The sequence below is a fragment of the Ictalurus punctatus genome, chromosome 5 (genome assembly GCF_001660625.3).
Source record: "Ictalurus punctatus breed USDA103 chromosome 5, Coco_2.0, whole genome shotgun sequence".
NCBI classification, from domain to species: domain Eukaryota; kingdom Metazoa; phylum Chordata; class Actinopteri; order Siluriformes; family Ictaluridae; genus Ictalurus; species Ictalurus punctatus.
In genome coordinates this window covers 29814425-29835535 of record NC_030420.2, presented here as the reverse complement: position 1 = coordinate 29835535, position 21111 = coordinate 29814425, and the positions used below count along the sequence as shown (strand labels likewise).

At 39.1% G+C, this 21111-nt stretch overlaps 1 protein-coding gene across 4 annotated transcripts in view; it reads left to right on the top strand.

Moving 5' to 3' along the window:
- The first annotated feature begins 9581 nt into the window (after window positions 1-9581).
- tafa5l (TAFA chemokine like family member 5, like) overlaps window positions 9582-21111 on the top strand; it is an 80542-nt gene continuing 69012 nt past the window's right edge. The window contains exons 1-3 of one of the 4 annotated variants that reach the window (XM_053680413.1): window positions 9582-9825; window positions 9888-9945; window positions 11528-12070. In XM_053680413.1, coding sequence (XP_053536388.1) covers window positions 11974-12070 — 97 coding nt within the window. In that variant the 5' untranslated portion in view covers window positions 9582-9825; window positions 9888-9945; window positions 11528-11973. The remainder of the gene's footprint in view (window positions 9826-9887; window positions 9946-11527; window positions 12071-21111) is intronic. The other 3 variants (XM_053680412.1, XR_001812558.3, XM_017466955.3) reach the window with 3 other exon arrangements.

The window sequence follows — 21111 nt, the reverse complement described above, 5'->3', positions numbered from 1 at the left end:
CAGTTGTCGACAGTACTAAACCATTGGGCGACATTGGCCACAGATATTAAATGAATAGAAATTATGCAAGATGTGTTCTTTTGTAGGTGCATCACGATCTACCGTCCGTGCCAGGTTAAAGGACATTCAACATGGTTTGCGTGTCTGATTCCTTTCTGAGGAATCATAATAATTCAGTGATGATTTTCTCACTCCTTCCATTTCACAGTTCAAACTAAATTCACAGCCAAATTCTCATATAACTGCATTGTAGGCTTTGCAGACTGTTGCGTGCCACAAGGTGTGAATGGTTTTCAGCCCACGCTTCCAAAGGTAACCAGAATGTTCTGTGAAAGCCGAATGTTGTGTGTTTATGTAAGGATCTTGCTGTAATGTGCATACATTTACTTGCACCTGTTTAATAACCATAGTAAATATATTTCTAGACCCCTGAATCCTGATTTTCAGGAAGTTGAACTGCTCTCGGGCCTACATTTTGGCTAGCTCATATACAGTATGAGCTTGTTTAAAATTATTGTAGTCAAAGAGGTTCAGAAACCCTAATACATTAGCTTGAGTTATCTTAGCAGTGAAAATTATGAGCATATACACGTAAGACTGGAAAATAACTCAGAGATTCTGTCAGCTTAGCTCAATTTTAGCTAGCTTTTTGGCTAGCATTAGCAATGTAGATTGGAAACATTTATAAGTGTGACTTAAGATCCTCTGAGAAATTTTGTCAGTTTAGCTCAGTTTAGCCAAATGACTAGCATTACCAGTGAATATTATGGATATTTATAAACATGACTTACAAACCTCTCAGAAATCCAGTCAGGTTCAACCAAGTAAACCAGCTGACTAGCATTACAGTGAGGATTACAATTATTTATAAATATGACTCTCTCAGAAATCCAGCTGACTAGCATTAGCAGTGAATATGCTGTAAACATTTATATGACTTAAAGTGCTCTCAGAAATCCTGTCAGATTGGTTCCAGCTAGCTTACTAGCATACAGTGAATTTGTTTATGAATGAGACTCCTACATCCCATATTAAACAATATTTTTTTTAAATAAATAAATAAATTGAATAATAATAATAATAATATTATTAATAATAATAATATCATTTGTGAATGCTAATAACTTAGACAGGCAGATGTTTCTGCCTTCAAGGTATACCTCCTCATTTCTGTGACAGTCAATGACACACACACACACACACACACACACACACACACACACACACACACATTTTCATATTGCTTTTTATAATGGAAGACATGCCTTCTGTGTAATACTGTGACAAGGCTCATTAATAATGTTGTCCCTGGTGATGATAAATTTTGGCATATTAGTAAAAAAAAATTTAATTACTGTTGAAAACACTGTTGTAAGAGCAGTATAAAAGCAGGTAATATATACATATATGGTGAGAGAGTTTGAGAAGAGTGGGAAGATCTCGGCCTTTCACAAACATTGCACAAGTGCCTGGATTGAAGAATGCACTTGTCATCACTTCTACACCATTAAAATGAAGGATGCTCGGCTACAGGGGAATTTATGGTGCAAACGTTTTGTCATCAGGTGAAGATTTTTTATTATACCCCCAAGCCAAAGGTCTTCCTCTTGTCCCATATTCACTCACCCTGACTTTGAGCTTTTGTCACTTGACTTAATGACTAAGCCACTGTCATCCTGGGGTATTGGGTTTTCATCTGAAGTTGCTGATTAGGTCTGTCAGTGCTGCGTTCTTTTCACCGCATTCCTGACGGTGCCACATTGCAGTAGGGGAACCACCTGTCTGACTTCTGAGAGCACTCCGCATCTAGGGATCAGGTGTTAAGATAAAGATAAGATAAAAACTTTACTGATCCCACACTGGGGAAATTCCCTATTCAATTATTGATATCATGCAGGACAAGTAGGAGTTTTCTAGAAGATGGACTAGCATCAGTAGGGTGCTAAGTCTTGACAGCATCGTCCACAAAGAACAACTTTATTGGCTGCACAGATGGCCCAAGCACTACAGTTCACTAACTTCCACTGGGATCTGTAGGAACTGGTCTCAAATTGACCTTCAGTTCTATACATAGTGAATTACTAATTATGCAATGAAGGTGAGTGACCTCATTATGTTGTAAAGAGGCTAGATTTACTGGAACATTGGCTCATTTCCACAAAAATCGTCTACAGGATCGACTTTGTACACCAGGATAGCGGTAAGACAAGTCATTACCAACATTAGCAAACAAAAATGTTCCTTAAGCATTCTTTGGATGTTTAAAAGTTCCAGGTTTCTAAAGGGTTTCTACTTAGAACCTTCAGTGAAAGCAAAAACAAGTGTTGGAAGGTTCTTCATAGAATCTTTAAAGGTTTCCCCAGAAGAACAAAACAAAGGATTATTCAGGATACTCAGGATAGCTTTTTTTTCCTCATAAGGTATAAGGTGAAGGTGTGAACTAGAAGCTCAGTCACATGAGCCACTACCTTGTTCTTGTTTCCCCGGACTTCTAATGAGACCTGTTCCCAATCAGCACAGTCCCTATAAATAACCTGGACTTTCATTGAATCTTTGCGAAGTCTTGCTTCTAGCATTCCACTACCAACATTATAGTGCCTTTTGTTTGTGTACAAACTTTTCCGGTATTGACCCTGTCCTGTTTTGTTTATTGAGTTCCTCCTAATCTAGTTATATCTGACTGCCCATTGCCTCATGCTTTCCCTATCAATTAGATTTTGGTTTGCCCGTTTAGATTTGGATTTTATTTTCTTGGATCAATAAAACTCTACACTTGCACCAAACCCTGTCCGTGCCTGACACCAACAAACATGTTAAGATGTATTAATTATAGCAGATGCATTCATATCTTAGGTTAAAAAAAGATGCAATCTGTTCGTAACTATTCTTCACCCCTTCCCTCTGGTATATCCCTTAAGGGTTCTATATGGAATAGTACAAATAAAGGGTTTCCTTCTCAGTGCAGGTTGCAAGTAGAACCCCTGTAGGAAACAAATTTGTCCAAGTGTAGTTAATAATTAATCGCAATCTTGAATTTCTGTAAAGAAATCATCAGTGAGTGATGGCTGTGTATTTGAGGTCAGCTTGTGACAAACTTCTGTTTTGTTTTTTTGCTGTTCCACCATGATCCTGGCAGGATGATAAGGATGGTGAGTGCTTCAAGACCTTCATAACACATGGCTCCTTTCTCCAAAACGTTTTCCTGAGTAACCCCAGGACAGTTCTAAAAGACAGATACAAGCGTTTTTGTTTTACAAGAGTTTTGTTCTTCATCACTCTGGTCTTCCTCTTGCTCACGTATAATGTAAGGGCGATGATTTCATAAATATTCAGAATGGTGTTATAAGCTGTACCAATCATTTAATGACGAATAATAGATGCTAATATTTCTTAGCCAATCATTTTTTAGTCCAATCGAATAACATGCAATCACAAAGGTACCGCAGTTCTTCATTGCTCTGCTCTCTCCTCACTGTCTCTTCTCTTCTCTTCTCTGTAACGACTTCTCTAGAAAGTCTTCAGAATAAATTTTCTGTCTAATGTTGCTGCGAGCTTTTCTTCTGTCTTGGAATAAACTCTGACTTCTATTTGAAGACTCTGTACGCCTCATCATTTTTGACACCACTGGGGTTTCTGGAAGCGTCTCAATGTTCCTGTAAATCTATCCCCTTTATAACCTAATGAGGTCACTCATCTTCATTCTGTAGATATTAATTCATTAGAAATGAAACTCAGAATCGATTAGGGAGACTTCCCCCACTGAAACCCTTTGTTGTACGGTTGTACATAGAACTTTATGGGTTCCTCCAGAGGGAGAAATCAAAGTTTATGGACAGGTTTTGAATAATTTTGTCAAATTAATTTTACTTATTGTCACAAATTGTATTTAATATTGTTCCCTAGGGTGGCATTGGGGACAGTGGGTAGCGATGCCAGCTTTTAGCTCCAGGGTGTCTGGGTTGATCTTGAGCATCTGTTACTGTCTGTGTGGAGTTTAACATGTCCTGTCCTGACTTTGTCCACAGTGTTCCCAGGATAGGCTCCAAGTCCACTGTAACCCTGGCTAGGAGAAAGTGGTTACTGCTGATTAATGCTTGTATCTTTCTCATTTGTAAGTCGCTTTGGATAAAAGCGTCTGCTAAGTGAATAAATGTAATGTAATGTAATGTAATGTAATGAATATATATTGTTTTCATAAAAAAAACTAAAAATAGTGATAATAAAAGTAAAAGGCTGGTTAGTCTTTAATATGTTACACCATTGCATCAAAGAAAATGTTTATTTGTTAAAAATAAATAAATAAATAAATAAATAGATAGATAAAAATTTAACTCAGGTGCCAGAAATGCTTCTTTAGAGTTATTTAGAGTTCTTCTTTAGCCATAGAAGAACCATTTTTGGTCCCTAAAGAACATTTTTCAGAGTCTTAAAAAGTCTTTAAAAACTGTGTAAGCAGATAATGTACAGAGAGAGCGGGTTCCAACAACCAATCCGAATTTCATCCGTGGTTTTTCCTTCAAGAGAAAGGGCAGATATTTTTGGAGGAATGCTAATAGCAAGTGAATTTTCTTAAAGGCTTTGTCCTACACCAGCCCCAAATGAGTTTATTTAAAATCATTTTCTACATACATTTCTAAATCGTAAGTCTAACTACTGTATCTAAATTCTGTTTATGTTCCTCGTTCTTCCTAATTTAATTAAAGAGTAACTCCGTTTAGACCATGTAATAAGCTTTAACATAATAGATTTTACTGGGAGTGTATGAATTAATATTATGCTGGTGCATATGTGAGCTAAAATTCTATCATATTTATTACACTATGTTTGTGTATTGCCTAGGTACTGTACTTAATACAGTTGTATTAATAGTGGGGACTACTGGCTATTTTGTTTGGGGTTTTTTAGATAGAGAGATAGATAGATAGAGAGATAGATAGATAGATAGATAGATAGATAGATAGAGGAGCTACAGTGCTAATGTAATTTGTTGCCTGTGTTCACAGCAGACATGAGTGTTTGATTTTTAGAGATTACTGTGTGTTTGATATTATGAGCAGAGACGTTAATCTCATAGCAGCTTTTTTGAAATGTCTAGATGAAATTTATTGTCGACAAGTGATGAACTCCATTATTTAAAATTTCATGCTGATCCGTGATGACTTCCATTACAGGGATTAATAAGTACCGAGAGAAGAAAAAAAGCATTAAATGGATTTAATTACTGTCAAAAACTGAATCCTAAAACACCACCCATGTGGCCATTGCAGCTTCTCAACTAATGATAAATCGGGGTGGAGAGAGAGAGAGCAATGAAGAGAGAGAGAGAGAGAGAGAGAGAGAGAGAAATGAAGAAGAAGAGGAAGGCGTGAAACAGAAAATGACGAAGAGAGAAATAATAAAAGGGAATAAGAAGAGAAAATGAACTGATTGAAATTAAAATAAACAGATAAACGGGAAGGGTGAGGAAGAGAATGAGAAAGGAGCGATGAAGAGTAGATGCAGTGGGGTAAATAAGCATTGAACGCTTCAACAAAATTATTCAGTAAATATATTTCCAATGGGTTTATTCACATGAAATTTTCACCAGACATCAGTATTAACTCAAGAAATCCACAAATATAAAGAATTCACAACGTTAAAGTCCATAAATGAAGTTATGTGTAATAAAGTGGAATGACACGGGAAAAAAGTATTGAACACGCTAACTGAAATGTATTTAATACTTAGTGGAGAAGCCTTTGTTTGTAATGACGCTTCAAGACTCTTCCTGTATGAAGAAATTAATCTTCCGCCGTATTCAGGTGTCATTTTCGGCCCATTCTTCTAAACATATTGTCTTTAAATCTTGTTCAATTGAATTTAAGTCAGGTGACTGGGCCATTCTAACCCTCTGGGCTTCTCCACTAAGAATTAAATACATTTCAGTTAGCGTGATCAATACTTTTTTCCCGTGTCATTCCAATTTATTACACAGAACTTCACACACAATTTTTTTTCAGGTTACTGAAAAAAAAATGTTGACGTGTTCAATACTTATTTTCCTCCACTGTAGAAAACGGGAGGGAGCTTTGATGAAAACAAAATTGTAGGAGCGTAGATACCCTACTGATAAAAAAATAATAAGAAAAGAACAAGATAAGAGAGACATAGACAGATAGGGAGATAAAGATAGACAGAATGGGTTAAGAAAGAGAAAATGTGTTCAGGAAAATGAAAGAGAGAGAACGAGGGAGGGAAGCAGGATGAATGGTAAAAAAAAAAAGAGTGAGAGATGAAGTCAATTAAATAAATGAGTAATGTGGATTGAGTGAGGAAAAAAAATTAACAAGTGAGACAGAAAACGTAAAAGAAAACTGAGAGAAAGATAGAAAGGGAGAGGATGAATGAGAAGAATGAAGGATGGAGCTTGGGTGAGACCGAGGCAGAAAGTGTAAGAGAGAGAGAATGATGGGATAGGAGAGAATGAGGGAAGGAGGGAGTAAATGAGAGAGGGGTGCAGGCGATGAAGAAAGAAAAAAGAAAGTCGGAGAGAGAAAGAACGAGGGAAAGATGGAGAAAAATAAAGGGGGAAAATGAATGAAGGAAAGAGAGGATGAAGATTGGTTGAGTGAGGCAGAAAGAGGCACAGATAGACAGAACCACAAAATAACTGGAGAGAGAGAGAGAGTGAGAGAGAATTGTGAGAAACAAAGTGATAAAGGGGAGGGAGAAAGAAAGAAATACTGGAGATAGAAAGACCAAAATAAAATGAGAATGAACATTAACGATAGAATTACACAGAGGAAAAGTGAAAGAATGAGGGATTGAGACCCTGAAGAGAGAAAAATGAAAGGAGAAGGAAGAGTGGAGTTTGGATAAGAGAGAATGAGAGAAAGACATGATGTAAACAGAAAAGAGAACAAATGCGTTGAAGAGAAATAGTGAGAGGGAAGGAGGGAAGAGGGGGACAGTGTGAATGAGAAAGATTGAGAAAGGAGGGGAGAGGAAATTATATCTTTTAAAAAGAGATACGGAATGAAGGAAGGACGTCGAAAGAGAGGATGAATAAAGAAAGAACGAAGGATGGAGTTTGGAGTTGAGAGAAATACAGGAAAGGAATGGGGAAATGCGGGGATGGAAGCAAACAGGGGAGGAGGGAGTTAATGACAGAGGGGTGAGGGAGATGGGGACAGAAAGAGAGGAGGGGACGGAGGAAAAGAGAACAAGGTATGGAGGTTGCATGAGGGAGACAGAGAAAACAAGGAACATAACGTGAAGGTGGGAGTGAATAGTAGGAGGGGATAAGTTAGGGGTTAAAGGAGGGAGGGAGAGAGAAAGAAGGAGAGGAGGAATGAAGGGATGAGAAGGAGGAGAGTGTGTATGGATATGAGAGGGAGAAAGATAGATGAACTGGGAAAGACTGGTGAGTCGGTGGATATGAGACAGAGAGAGAAAGAGAGAGAGAAGGAAAGGAGGAATAAAATGTGTGCAGATGAAAGTAAAGGAGACTGAAAGTTAGAGAGTCAGTGGATGAGAGAGAAGGATAGATCTATCTATCTATCTATATATTTAGATAGATAGATCTATCTATCCATCAGAGAGAGAGAGAGAGAGAGAGAGAGAGAGAGAGAGAGAGAGAGAGAGAGAGAGAGAGAGAGTGGATGTGAGGGAAAGAGAGAGTGAGAGTCAGTGGATGTGTGGGTGTGAGTGAGTGAGAGAGAGAGAGTCTCAGTGGATGTTTGTGTGTGTGTGAGAGTGAGAGAGCGAGGGAGAGTCAGTGTGTGTGTGTTAGAGAGAGAGAGGGAGAGAGTCAGTGTGTGTGTGTTAGAGAGAGAGAGGGAGAGAGTCAGTGTGTGTGTGTGAGAGAGAGAGAGAGTCAGTGTGTGTGTGTTAGAGAGAGAGAGAGAGAGAGAGAGAGTCAGTGTGTGTGTGTTAGAGAGAGAGAGAGAGAGAGAGAGAGTCAGTGTGTGTGTGTTAGAGAGAGAGAGGGAGAGAGTCAGTGTGTGTGTGTTAGAGAGAGAGAGGGAGAGAGTCAGTGTGTGTGTGTGTGTGAGAGAGAGAGAGAGAGAGAGAGAGAGAGAGAGAGAGTCAGTGTGTGTGTTAGAGAGAGAGAGAGAGAGAGAGAGAGAGAGAGAGTCAGTGTGTGTGTGTTAGAGAGAGAGAGAGACAGAGAGAGAGAGTGTGTTAGAGAGAGAGAGAGAGAGTCAGTGTGTGTGTGTTAGAGAGAGAGAGAGAGAGAGAGAGTCAGTGTGTGTGTGTGTGAGAGAGAGAGAGAGAGAGAGAGAGAGAGAGAGAGTCAGTGTGTGTGTGTTAGAGAGAGAGAGAGAGAGAGAGAGAGTCAGTGTGTGTGTGTTAGAGAGAGAGAGAGAGAGAGAGAGAGTCAGTGTGTGTGTGTGAGAGAGAGAGAGAGAGAGAGAGTCAGTGTGTGTGTGTGTGTGTTAGAGAGAGAGAGAGAGAGAGTCAGTGTGTGTGTGTTAGAGAGAGAGAGAGAGGGAGAGAGTCAGTGTGTGTGTGTGTGTGTGTGAGAGAGAGAGAGAGAGAGAGGGGGAGAGAGTCAGTGTGTGTGTGTTAGAGAGAGAGAGAGAGAGAGAGAGAGAGAGAGAGAGAGAGAGAGTCAGTGTGTGTGTGTGTGTGAGAGAGAGAGAGTCAGTGTGTGTGTTAGAGAGAGAGAGAGAGAGAGAGAGAGAGAGAGAGAGAGAGTCAGTGTGTGTGTGTGTGTGTGAGAGAGAGAGAGTCTGTGTGTGTGTTAGAGAGAGAGAGAGAGAGAGAGAGAGAGAGAGAGAGAGAGAGAGAGAGAGAGAGAGAGAGAGAGAGAGAGAGAGTCAGTGTGTGTGTGTGTGTGAGGGAGAGAGAGAGTCAGTGTGTGTGTTAGAGAGAGAGAGAGAGAGAGAGAGAGAGAGAGAGTCAGTGTGTGTGTGTGAGAGAGAGAGAGAGAGAGAGGGGGAGAGAGAGAGAGAGAGAGAGAGAGTCAGTGTGTGTGTTAGAGAGAGAGAGAGAGAGAGAGTCAGTGTGTGTGTGTGTGTGTGTGTGTGAGAGAGAGAGAGAGAGAGAGAGAGAGAGAGTCAGTGTGTGTGTGTTAGAGAGAGAGAGAGAGAGAGAGAGAGAGAGAGAGTCAGTGTGTGTGTGTTAGAGAGAGAGAGAGAGAGAGAGAGAGAGAGAGAGAGTCAGTGTGTGTGTGTTAGAGAGAGAGAGGGGGAGAGAGAGAGAGAGAGAGAGAGTCAGTGTGTGTGTGTGTTAGAGAGAGGGGGAGAGAGAGAGAGAGAGAGAGAGAGAGAGAGAGAGAGTCAGTGTGTGTGTGTGTTAGAGAGAGGGGGAGAGAGAGAGAGAGAGAGAGAGAGAGAGAGAGAATGAGAGAGAGAGAGAGTCAGTGTGTGTGTGTGTTAGAGAGAGAGAGAGAGAGAGAGAGAGAGAGAGAGAGAGTCAGTGTGTGTGTTAGAGAGAGAGAGAGAGAGAGAGAGAGAGAGAGAGAGAGAGTCAGTGTGTGTGTGTGTTAGAGAGAGAGAGAGAGAGAGAGAGAGTCAGTGTGTGTGTGTTAGAGAGAGAGGGGGAGAGAGAGAGAGAGAGAGAGAGAGAGAGAGTCAGTGTGTGTGTTAGAGAGAGAGAGAGAGAGAGAGAGAGAGAGAGAGAGAGAGAGAGAGAGAGAGTCAGTGTGTGTGTGTTAGAGAGAGAGGGGGAGAGAGAGAGAGAGAGAGAGAGAGAGAGAGAGAGAGAATGAATTTGTGAAGCGCATTAACTCGGATCAGGATCAGATGGAGGAGCGAGTCTCAGCGCAGCTCCTTCAGACCCTCCACATTTCCGGCGCCACTCCGTGACCGCGCTCCAGCGCAACTCCACTCAGCGCGAGCGGTAAGAGATCTGCTTTTAATTCCTTCAAAGTTCCCATCTGACGCAAACCCATCCATCCACAGCTCTGTCTTCAGCTGGAACCTGCGGCTGAACACTGCGTCCCTGTTGCGTTCCTCAGCGGTAAGTTTGAGCGGCGCGTCTGCGGGAACAACGCGTCGGAAACGGCGCTGAACGTGGAGCTGAAACTGTCCTGAAGCCGCGCGCAGAGAAGACAACAGCCCAGGCTCTCCTCACTGCAGCTGCTCGTAGTTTGCTCTTGCGTACTAAGTAGGATGTAGTAAATAATCTGTATGAGCTGCCGTACTAGTATAACACACTGTTTAGTATGGTAGTATGCGGTTGGATAGGTTACTGTTCAGTATGCTGTTGCTTACTGTAGGTGGCGTACTACTTGGACGCTCTATTTAGTACGATTTAGTATTAAATGATGCGGTGTGGTACTGTTCGGTACAGCTGCAGCAGGTGCGACTTCTTACCTAAAGTTGCGTACTATGTTTACACAATACTTAGTACGTAAGGATGCGGATTAGGACAAAGTCGTAAGGTTTTTTATGGATGTGCGTGCGTAATTACGCGTTATAACCTTTAAGAAAAGTTTTTAATCCAAAGTGCATCAAACAGTATTTCAATTAGATCTTCATCGTAGCGTGGCTTATTAATTATTCTTGGATTGTATGATTTTTAATCATATATATATATATATATATATATATATATATATATATATATATATATATATATAAAATTATATATAAAATATTTTTTATATATATGTGTGTGCATAAATTATATATATGTATATGTGTATATATATATATATATATATATATATATATATATATATATATATATATATATAAACTTATAATTCTGTTTTGTAGCAACTTTCATTTTTGTTAATATAATTCCTACTATACTATAATAACCTACAAGCTCGTGTATTCATATGATAAAAAAACATGATGCTAAAATGTAGCATACTTTCCTATATATTTTTTGAAATGAGATTTTAACTTTTATTGATTATTTTTCATGATTTTTTAATGATATAGCATCATTCATTTTAGCTATAACAATGCAATAGAATAGAATAATTATAATTATAATCAGTCCCTCCAGGATTTAGCGATTTGGCGATCGCAGAACTTAACGCAAAACCAAGAAAACGCCATAATATTCAGAAGAGCTTGCAATTTTGGAAAGTTTCCCCAGATTTGGGCCGAGACGAGTCGTGTGACGTCATCAGCCCTCGTCGATTCAGGTTTGCCAACAAACATCACTGCGAAAGTCCGTGCAGAACAATTTTGTGCAATTGCAATTTCACCAATTGAAATAGCTTTCTGGGGGAAAAAAAAAAACAAAACAGCAAAATCAAGCATTTTTGGTCGCAATAATCCCAAAAAAACTCCACGAAATCCTGTACGGACTGTATAATATTCTATAAATGTTGTATTAAAATAGCAAGCTTGTGTCAGTGATTTAAAATAAATACATCATGGTTTGTAATAGTCTACACTGTCATATGTATACCACTGAAACAATGGGTTATGACTGCTTCAAGATACGTTGAATTATTTTCTAATGGAATTCAAATAGGTCCTACAGATGTCTGATGGACTGTAATGGTGATCTTATGTTAATATCCTGACTTCTATCCCTTTCTATCCCTTTCTGTCTCTCTCTCCCTCTTTTCCCCTAACAGGCCAGACCTTTCTGGTATGCGATGATCGGATTAACACTGTCAGAGTGTTGCTTTTTGGAGACACAGCAGTAACACCTCACACATTTTACCTTGTCTTCAGGACTCAATCTGGACCGTTGGAATCAGAGATCATCAGTATTGTGTGTGGATATATTTTAGTAGCCCATGAGTGCATTTCTAGGCGTGGTTGTTTCATATCCTTAGACCTTGACCTGGCAAACAAGGACCTGGTAACTTGTTTATGGGCCTACTGAAGCCTTTTTTGTTAATGACAATCAAGGATCCCATTGGGGTTGACTGACGCACCTTTCACATTCTTTTGTGCTTTTGATCTTCTCCGGACCCTTCTCACATGGACCCTTCCATGGCAGCGAGACGGTGCTGTGTGATTTTCCACTAACCCGTTCATCGGTAGAGTGTTTAAGCGGGAACGGGGTGGGAGGAGGATGCAGGCCGGGCTGCGGGTGCTGTGCACCGGTGGAGGCGCTTCTCTCTGCTGCCTGCTCCTGCTGGGGCTCATCTACACACACCTCCTTAAAGAGGGTAAGTACAACGCAGAGGATTTCCCCCACTTATTTATCTCTTTAATGACCAGATCAGATGAAGGATTCATATTTTGCGGAGAAATGCTGAAGGGTTTTTCTCTGAGAGAAGTAAGAAGTGAGAGATTCTCTATTGGTGCCTCTGATCATTTGTACCGAGGATACATTCACACTGCAGAGGTCAGATTTGATCCGAACAGCAGATCTGATAAGACCATACTTTTCATACGTGTTGCTGAAATCCCATACTATTAAGTGAAACATTTAGATCCGAATTCATGTGACAACAATTTCACACCAAGGAAATTTAATCATGGGTGAAATTTCCATATGCTGACCAGGGTCATTAATTGTTAATTAATTTGCTGTAGTTGACATGCTTTTAATATCTAGGCTCCTTAAACAAACGTATTACTTAAAAAAAAAAAATCCTCTGTGAATATATTTAACATATATATATAGATTTTCATATAGATTTACATGCATCCAAGGTCAAAAAAACTTTAATGTGCTCATAATTTAAATTGCAGCATTACCTCCCCCCCCACAATCGACTCGTTAAATGATCCGATGAAAAGGATTCATTCTAAACTCCTCCTTTCAGAGAGCATACTCTGCTCTGATTTCTCAGATGTCCCAGTCTGTTGTGATTGGTCTACCTCTGTCATTGAGCTGCCGATGAAGTCCAGAGGCGGGGCTTTTTTGTTACGAACCTACGTAGGTTAGTACAGGAAGTAAGGCTGGAATCACCAACGAGTCGTTTCAGCTGTTCAGAATCGGTTCCTTCTTTTGGGAGTCAATAACTCCGTTTGTTTTGATTTCTGAAACTTTGCAGACGTTTTTACATTCACAAACAGCTCTATAACACACTACATGAAAGGTAATATTTGAAAAACCATAATAGGTGCACTTTAAACATTCATTGGTCTTTAGAATGACAGACCTCACTGTCAATGTCCCTATCTGTTTTACTTCTGTTTATACCACAGAACTGTTGAGGTCTTGATTCTGATTGGTCAGGTGTTGATTCAATTTCTGTAACTTCACAGCTTGGAAAGTAATTTTGCAAATCTGAAAGATTTGTAGGTCTATAGTAACAGCTTACACAGGGACTTGTATTGTGGATGTTGAACATTTGTGGAAGGAGTCTCTAGTATCAGTGCTTTGTCACAGTCAACGCTTAAGCTGTAATTTTAGGTTTTCTGATATAGGAAAATCTTAATGATTGGAGGTAGCTTGTACAACCTGTTGTTCGCTAGCAAATTTTTAAAAAATCACTGACAAATTGCTGTGGAATTAAAAAAACACTTCAGGACATGCTGCAGTTGGAAATCTTCAGACAAGTTTGGAGTGGTAATGTTTCACAGAGCTCTATTTCTATGTTTTCTGTGTTTTATTCTTTACGTATCATACAAGGTAGTGGCCAAAGTGTCTACGTCTAAAACTGCACACTACTATACTAAATTTCGTTTTTAAATTTAGTTTATACTAAATTTAATTTACTATACTAAATTACTAAATTTATAGAATTACTATACTAAATACTAAGCCCAGTATTAACCATGTTATTAGAATTACTATACTAAATACTAAGCCCAATATTAACCTTGTTATTAGAATTACTGTACTAAATACTAAGCCCAATATTAACCATGTTATTAGAATTACTATACTAAATACTAAGCCCAATATTATCCATGTTATTAGAATTACTATACTAAATACTAAGCCCAATATTTACCATGTTATTAGAATTACTATACTAAATACTAAGCCCAATATTTACCATGTTATTAGAATTACTATACTAAATACTAAGCCCAATATTATCCATGTTATTAGAATTACTATACTAAATACTAAGCCCAATATTTACCATGTTATTAGAATTACTATACTAAATACTAAGCCCAATATTAACCATGTTATTAGAATTACTATACTAAATACTAAGCCCAATATTTACCATGTTATTAGAATTACCATACTAAATACTAAGCCCAATATTAACGATGTTATTAGAATTACTATACTAAATACAAAGCCCAATACTAACCATGTTATTAGAATTACTATAGTAAATACTAAGCCCAGTACCTACCATTTTATTGGAATTAATATACTAAATACTAAGCCCAATATTAACCATGTTATTGGAATTATTCAACTAAATACAAAGCCCAGTTCTAACCATGTTATCGGAATTACTATACTAAATACTAAGCCCAATACTAACCATGTTATTGGAATATTGAAAAACTTTGCTGTGGTAATGTATTACATAACTATATTTTCCAATAACAGTATTCCCTAATGTGTTTTATTTAATTCATTTCATACAAGGTAGTAGCTGAAGTGGCTACATCTTATACCACACACTACTATACTAAGTACTAAGCCCAACACTAACCATGTCATTGGAACATCGGAAAACTTTGGGGTTGTAACATGTCTCAACACTGTTGTTGACTATTTTCCAATAAAAGCATTCCCCATTGTGTTTTATTGCTTTCATTTCATACAAGGTACTCGCTAAAGCGACTACATCTAATAATACACGCTACAATACTAAATACTAATCCCAGGAGGAGGTAACGTGTCACAACACTCTGTTGTTCACCATTTTCCAATAGCATCATAGTCCATTGTGTTTTATTCCTTTCATATCATACCAAGTATTAGCCTTAGTGTCTCCATCTAATACCAAACATTTCTATGCTAAATATTTACATGAAATACATATCACCCCAGTGTTATTGCATGTTGCCGCTAATTCCACCGAAATAAGTTGGCTAGCTAGCAAATGGACAAAATCTGCGAAAAAAGCTGTTGTTACTGAAACAGTGCCCAGGGCTTTAACTCCTTCTGGCATGAATCAACCCCCAGAGTTTCAGGATGTCTTTCACAAGTAATTACAGCTTGTCTCGTTTTGAAACTTGTGTCTGATCTTGGCCTATAAATATAACTCAATTATATTGTTTGTGATGATAAGATTTTTTTTCTCTAGCTGACAGTCATTGATTTCGAGTATGTAATACGCAGGAGAATACGCAGCATTCAAATCTGCAGATCACTAAAAAGTATGAAAGAGCCTTAAATCAATTTTGTGAAATATACACGCTTAAGTGATGTTCCAGTATGTGAAATGTGACCCCCAGGGGCTTTTAATATATATATAGATAGATATTTTTTTAATATATATTTTTTTTTCATCCATTTAGTCACATATTTGTATCAATCAATTTATTTGATGCAACTTTATTTAGCATCTCTCAAGATGATTGATTCTGATGGGAATGAAAATTGATGCAGTGTTACTTAAAGAGTATCAGCCGAGAGCAGGGCTGTGTCTTTCAGCTTCCCAACAACATTACGCTAGATATAATTCCATTAGATAACAGAAGTGTTGCTAAGCAACACTTTAAAGGTTTCCCAACTGCAGCTTACTTTGATCCAATCAGGTTACTTATTTGAAACCACCTTTTTTTTTTTTTTTTTTTAGCTGTGCATATGTACTTATGTAAAAAAAAAAAAAAAAAAAAAAAAACAAGCAAAAAAAAAAAACAGCTAATAGACAAGATTTAGCTAAAGGTGTTTTAAATATATAAATATACCTATAAGTGAAATCACAAGGGTTTTTTTTTTTTTTGTTAATTTTTTTTTTTTTTTTTACATGGTTTAAAAACCAAGCTTTTCAGACTTGGGATACAGGGTTGGGTGGGTGATATATATATATATATATATATATATATATATATATATATATATATAGGATAAAAGACTTTTTGTGATGTTCAATATGCATGATAATATTTAGCCTTGCTGAGGCAACAACAATGGAGCCAGATTGTGAAAAAAATACAAACTCTGAGATTTTTTTTTTCTTAATACTTAGACGTACAGTAAGTATGTAGGTTAAAATAAAAATGAATTGATACAAAAATAGATTTTAACGCTACTTTTTATAGCTACCTGTTATAGCTACTTGTTATAGTCATGATGTCATACAGTTTGTAGATTGATAAACTTAGGCACGTTTTTCCTGATGTTAATATAGCACGATGTTGATTTTATGTAAGGATTAAAATCACATTGGGTATGCTGTTATAGGAAGATAATCAACGATGGGCTGATGCCAGGTGGCCCGGCATGAAGTAGGGTTAGTGTTACCTCTCCGAAGATGTATTATTTTCCAATAACAGCATGTCCTGAAGTATTTTATTCCTCTTATACCACAGCAATTTAAACATTTTATATATATATATATATATATATATATATATATATATATATATATATATATATATATATATATATATATAAAAAAACCTGACACATTTGCATCTTTTTTATCCATTTATAGTTACACTTGATGCTGTGGAATGCCTACAAAACAAATTTGTTCCAGTTATCACATATAACAGCTATGAACAGTCTTTCCTTTACAAGCCTCTTTCTTCCTGTCTCTTGAAGTTAATAAGAAAACTTAATGCTACAGCTTTACTTCTTTTACAAAGCACTGACACTGGAGACTCCTTCTGTAAAAGCTAAATATACATCTTCTCACAGAATATTTCGCCATATCAACAATTACACAAGGGTTTATCCTTTTTATGTGAGGCCTGTAATACAAATCCATGTGAATTAGCCGTTATTATAGAAATCATGACATGTTAGAACGAGCCCATTAATATAAACCTGCGCTGTAAACTACTGTAAGAGCTGCTGTTATAGAAAATCAATCAATATCTTCTGTCCGATTCTGTCCAAGAATAAAGGATTTGGCAATTTTATTGTATACCTTTGTTCAGCCGTAATGGTGTAACAATATGGTGGAATTTTTTTTACACCAGATTAAAAAGTGAGTGGCATTATTAATAAAAACGTGCTGATAGCTGAAGATACCCTACATCCAGTTTGATTTTTGGACCGTGTCTTAATACACAGAGGGACAAAACCACAATAGTGAAGGGAGAGAATGCTTCTGAGAGACCTGCTGACCTTGTGGTATTGATATGGAAATGGTGAGCAGAATATTGAGGGCAGAATTTGCACCTGCATTGAACGAGCTCATGTTGAATGTCAGAATGCTCGCAAAATCTCAAACCAAAGTCAAAACATCCCCAGTTATAATACGGTTCTAATATGTATGATGGTGTATGTGCATACACAAATGAAGTACTATATCATTTCATAATTCTGTAATATATTTGGTAAGGTTCATAAATTCGGTCATAGTCTGTAATTATGAACGAAGCGTGGTCTCTGTGCCTGTCACTCTCAGTGAGAGAGGTGTGGCCTTTATGCTTGTCAGACGCAGTGAAGGGGGTGTGGTCTGTGTGCCACTCGGTTGTAGCGACTTAGCTGTTGTCTCTCCACCTCTCTCTGTGCCTGTCAGTCCCAATAAAGGAGGTGTGGCCTCTAAGGCTGTCAGACTTAATAAAGGAGGTGTGGCCTATGTTTCTGTCAGTCTCATTGAAGGAGGTGTGGCCTTTATGTCTGGCAATCCCAATAAAGGAGGTGTGGCCTCGGTGTTTGTCAAGCTCAGTAAAGGAGGTGTGGCCTTTATGTCTGGCAATCCCAATAAAGGAGGTGTGGCCTCGGTGTTTGTCAGGCTCAGTAAAGGAGTTGTGGCCTGTGTGTCTGTCGGTCTCAGTGAAGGAGGAGTGGCCTGTGTGTCTGTCGGGCTCAGTGAAGGAGGAGTGGCCTGTGTGTCTGTCGGGCTCAGTGAAGGAGGAGTGGCCTGTGTGTCTGTCGGTCTCAATGAAGGAGGAGTGGCCTGTGTGTCTGTCGGTCTCAGTGAAGGAGGAGTGGCCTGTGTGTCTGTCGGTCTCAGTGAAGGAGGAGTGGCCTGTGTGTCTGTCGGTCTCAGTGAAGGAGGAGTGGCCTGTGTGTCTGTCGGTCTCAGTGAAGGAGGAGTGGCCTGTGTGTCTGTCAGTCTCAGTGAAGGAGGAGTGGCCTGTGTGTCTGTCAGTCTCAGTGAAGGAGGAGTGGCCTGTGTGTCTGTCAGTCTCAGTGAAGGAGGAGTGGCCTGTGTGTCTGTCAGTCTCAGTGAAGGAGGAGTGGCCTGTGTGTCTGTCAGTCTCAGAGAAGGAGGAGTGGCCTGTGTGTCTGTCAGTCTCAGTGAAGGAGGAGTGGCCTGTGTGTCTGTCAGTCTCAGTGAAGGAGGAGTGGCCTGTGTGTCTGTCAGTCTCAGAGAAAGAGGAGTGGCCTGTGTGTCTGTCAGTCTCAGTGAAGGAGGAGTGGCCTGTGTGTCTGTCAGTCTCAGTGAAGGAGGAGTGGCTTGTGTGTCTGTCGGTCTCAGTGAATGAGGTATAGCATATATGCCTGCCAGTCTTAGTGAAGGAGGCATGGCCACCCACTACTCTTCACAGAAATCTATTTTTCAGCATCAGTGCATCAATTCATCGAACTACATTAAATCATTGGACATTTTCATACATTGGATCTGTAATCTCGTACTCGTGTGCCTATTGCATGGTCTCCGAAGGAGAGACCCACGCCCACAATGTGGCCATGTAAAATTATAGATTAATTCTTTTGTACATGCATACATTTATTCTACAAATGAATACTGTTCTTTGGCTCGTTTATACAGCATGTAAGTAGAGCCATTTTATGGAAGCAGAAAAGGGGCACAAAGATTTGCATTTTAAAAGTCAGTGAATTCTTAATAGTGAAATTCAAGCAGCACTGAATTCATAGCATTGTGAGATTACATTGTGAGATTTTTGAATGTGTAGTAGATGTTTGGTTTTTTTGAAAACACGAATTGTAAGATGTGAATCTTGGAACACTTAAATAAAGCTACATTGAATTTCAACTCCGTTAATTCAAAGCAAATACATCCAAATGTCTGGGTTTTTGAACTGCTGTGAATTCAGTTGTGTTTAAATTTCATTATGAGGAATTCAGTGGCTTTTAAAATTCAACTCTATTTTTTGCTTCCATATTTGTTCCCTCAGCAGATGGGCCTTCATTCCTCGCTGTAAGACAGACCAAGACCTTGATTTCTGCAGCCATGTAGATGAACTTCGAAAGCACTATCGGTGCAGTCTTAGTGCTTTTTCCACTTGATTTAATTATAGCATCCTCTGAGGCCAACGCTGTCATCTGTGATCACGCAGCGTGACTGTGATGACATCCCTGATAACGAGGAATTTTGTCAATATTGCAGTGTGTAACAAGCAGTCCAGTGACAAGAGAGAGTTTCCACAATAAAACCTATCTTCATAATTCCTCATTCATTAAAAACAATCCTTATACCCGAATGTAATTATACTGTACTGTACATTGCACAGAGATACACATGCCTGGCACACATTACTTTATATATTACTTATCTGCTCCTTCCTGAAAGGTGACGCACACACTTACACAGGTGCCTGTGCAGGTTTGGAGAAATTTGATCAGGAAGGATAAAAAAAAAATTCTCTCTCTCTCTTCACTCTCATTTTCAGGCTTTCTCTCTCTCTTTCTCTCTCTCTCTCTCTCTCTCTCTCTCTCTCTCTCTCTCTCACACACACATTCTGCCTCATTTTTTTCCCAACAGCTATGAATATTGGCTCGCGATCAATATTTTTTAAAATGGAAATGCAATGCAGTCCTAGATGGAATAACCTTTTCCCCCTAAAGTATAGTAGAATGTATCTGTATAATAAAATATGCTGTAGAATGACTGAGGGTGTTTTTTTTTTTTTTTTTAATTTTGACTGCAAGAAGTCCCTCAAAAGTCTCATATTTTTTGAAGAAAATTGTGTCTCCAGAGAGGATCTAGACACAGAAAGGAGTGGATATGTGCATGAGATATGCTAATACTCGGTTCTCCGATATCCAGCACGCGGGGTTAGCACATTTGCCTCGCCCCTCTGGGGTTGGGGGTTCGAATCCTGCCTCAGCCCTGTGAGTTTGCATCCTCTCCCTGTGCCTTGGGGGTTTCCTCCAGGTACTCCAGTTTCCTCCCCCAGTCCAAAGACATGAAGTATAGGCTGATTGGCATTTCCAAATTGTCCATAGTATGTGAATAGGTGTCTGAATGTGTGCGCGATTGTGCCCTGTGATGGGTTGGCAGGGTGTCCCCCCCGCCTGGGATAGGCTCCAGGCTCCCCTGCAACTCTATGTAGGATAAGCTGTATAGAAAATAGATGAATGAATGGAGCTTTACGAGCTTTATCATGGTCAGAGTCATGGTGGATCCAGAGTCTATCCCAGGAACATTGGGAAGTGGGAATATGCCAGTCCATTACATGGTACCATGCCCATAAAGAAACAAAAACATATGATCCGTTGTGCTCCTTTTCAGAAGTTTGCACAGAGATGTTGGAATTCTGCACATTACATTCCCCGAGCACTCTTTTTTAGGGCAGCTGTTGACATTAATACATGGCAAGTTCTGAGTGCTCAATAAAAGTAAAAGTACAGACAGTAAAAGTACAGACGCACGCGGCGCCCTTTTGAGGGTGCACTAATATAGCTATGCACGGGGCACCGAGTGGCCCTAAATCCTGGCCCTGATGGCTCCCCTACAACGCAGCCATCTGTCATGGTTAGGACAGGAAATCAAAGAGTGCTTGGCTAAAGGCCTGAGAGCAGGCAGACAGATGAGCTGTCATCACCCAGTCCTCTGCCCGTTTATTTAACAATACATTTAAAAATGTCACTGCACTGTCTGCACACACACACACACGCGCACACGCACACACACGCACACACACGCTGTGCAGCCTTCATGGCATATCATGGCAGTGCGTAGGTGGGAGTGTGCTCGTGTGTGTATAGAAGAAAGAAAGAGAGAGAGAAAGAGAGAAAGACAGTTATCTCATATAATATTTGTATTTCAATGAATTACTGCATACACCAATACTCATACGCACATATGAATAAAACATAAGCTGTGGCGCTCTATTCCTTCATGCCTGTTTATTCTGTAGAGGTTATACATATATATATATATATATATATATAATGCAGATGAGCTCAATGCTCTTACAGTTCATGAGGACTAAACGGTGCCGTGTGCTAGAAATGCAGCGTCAGGCTCCA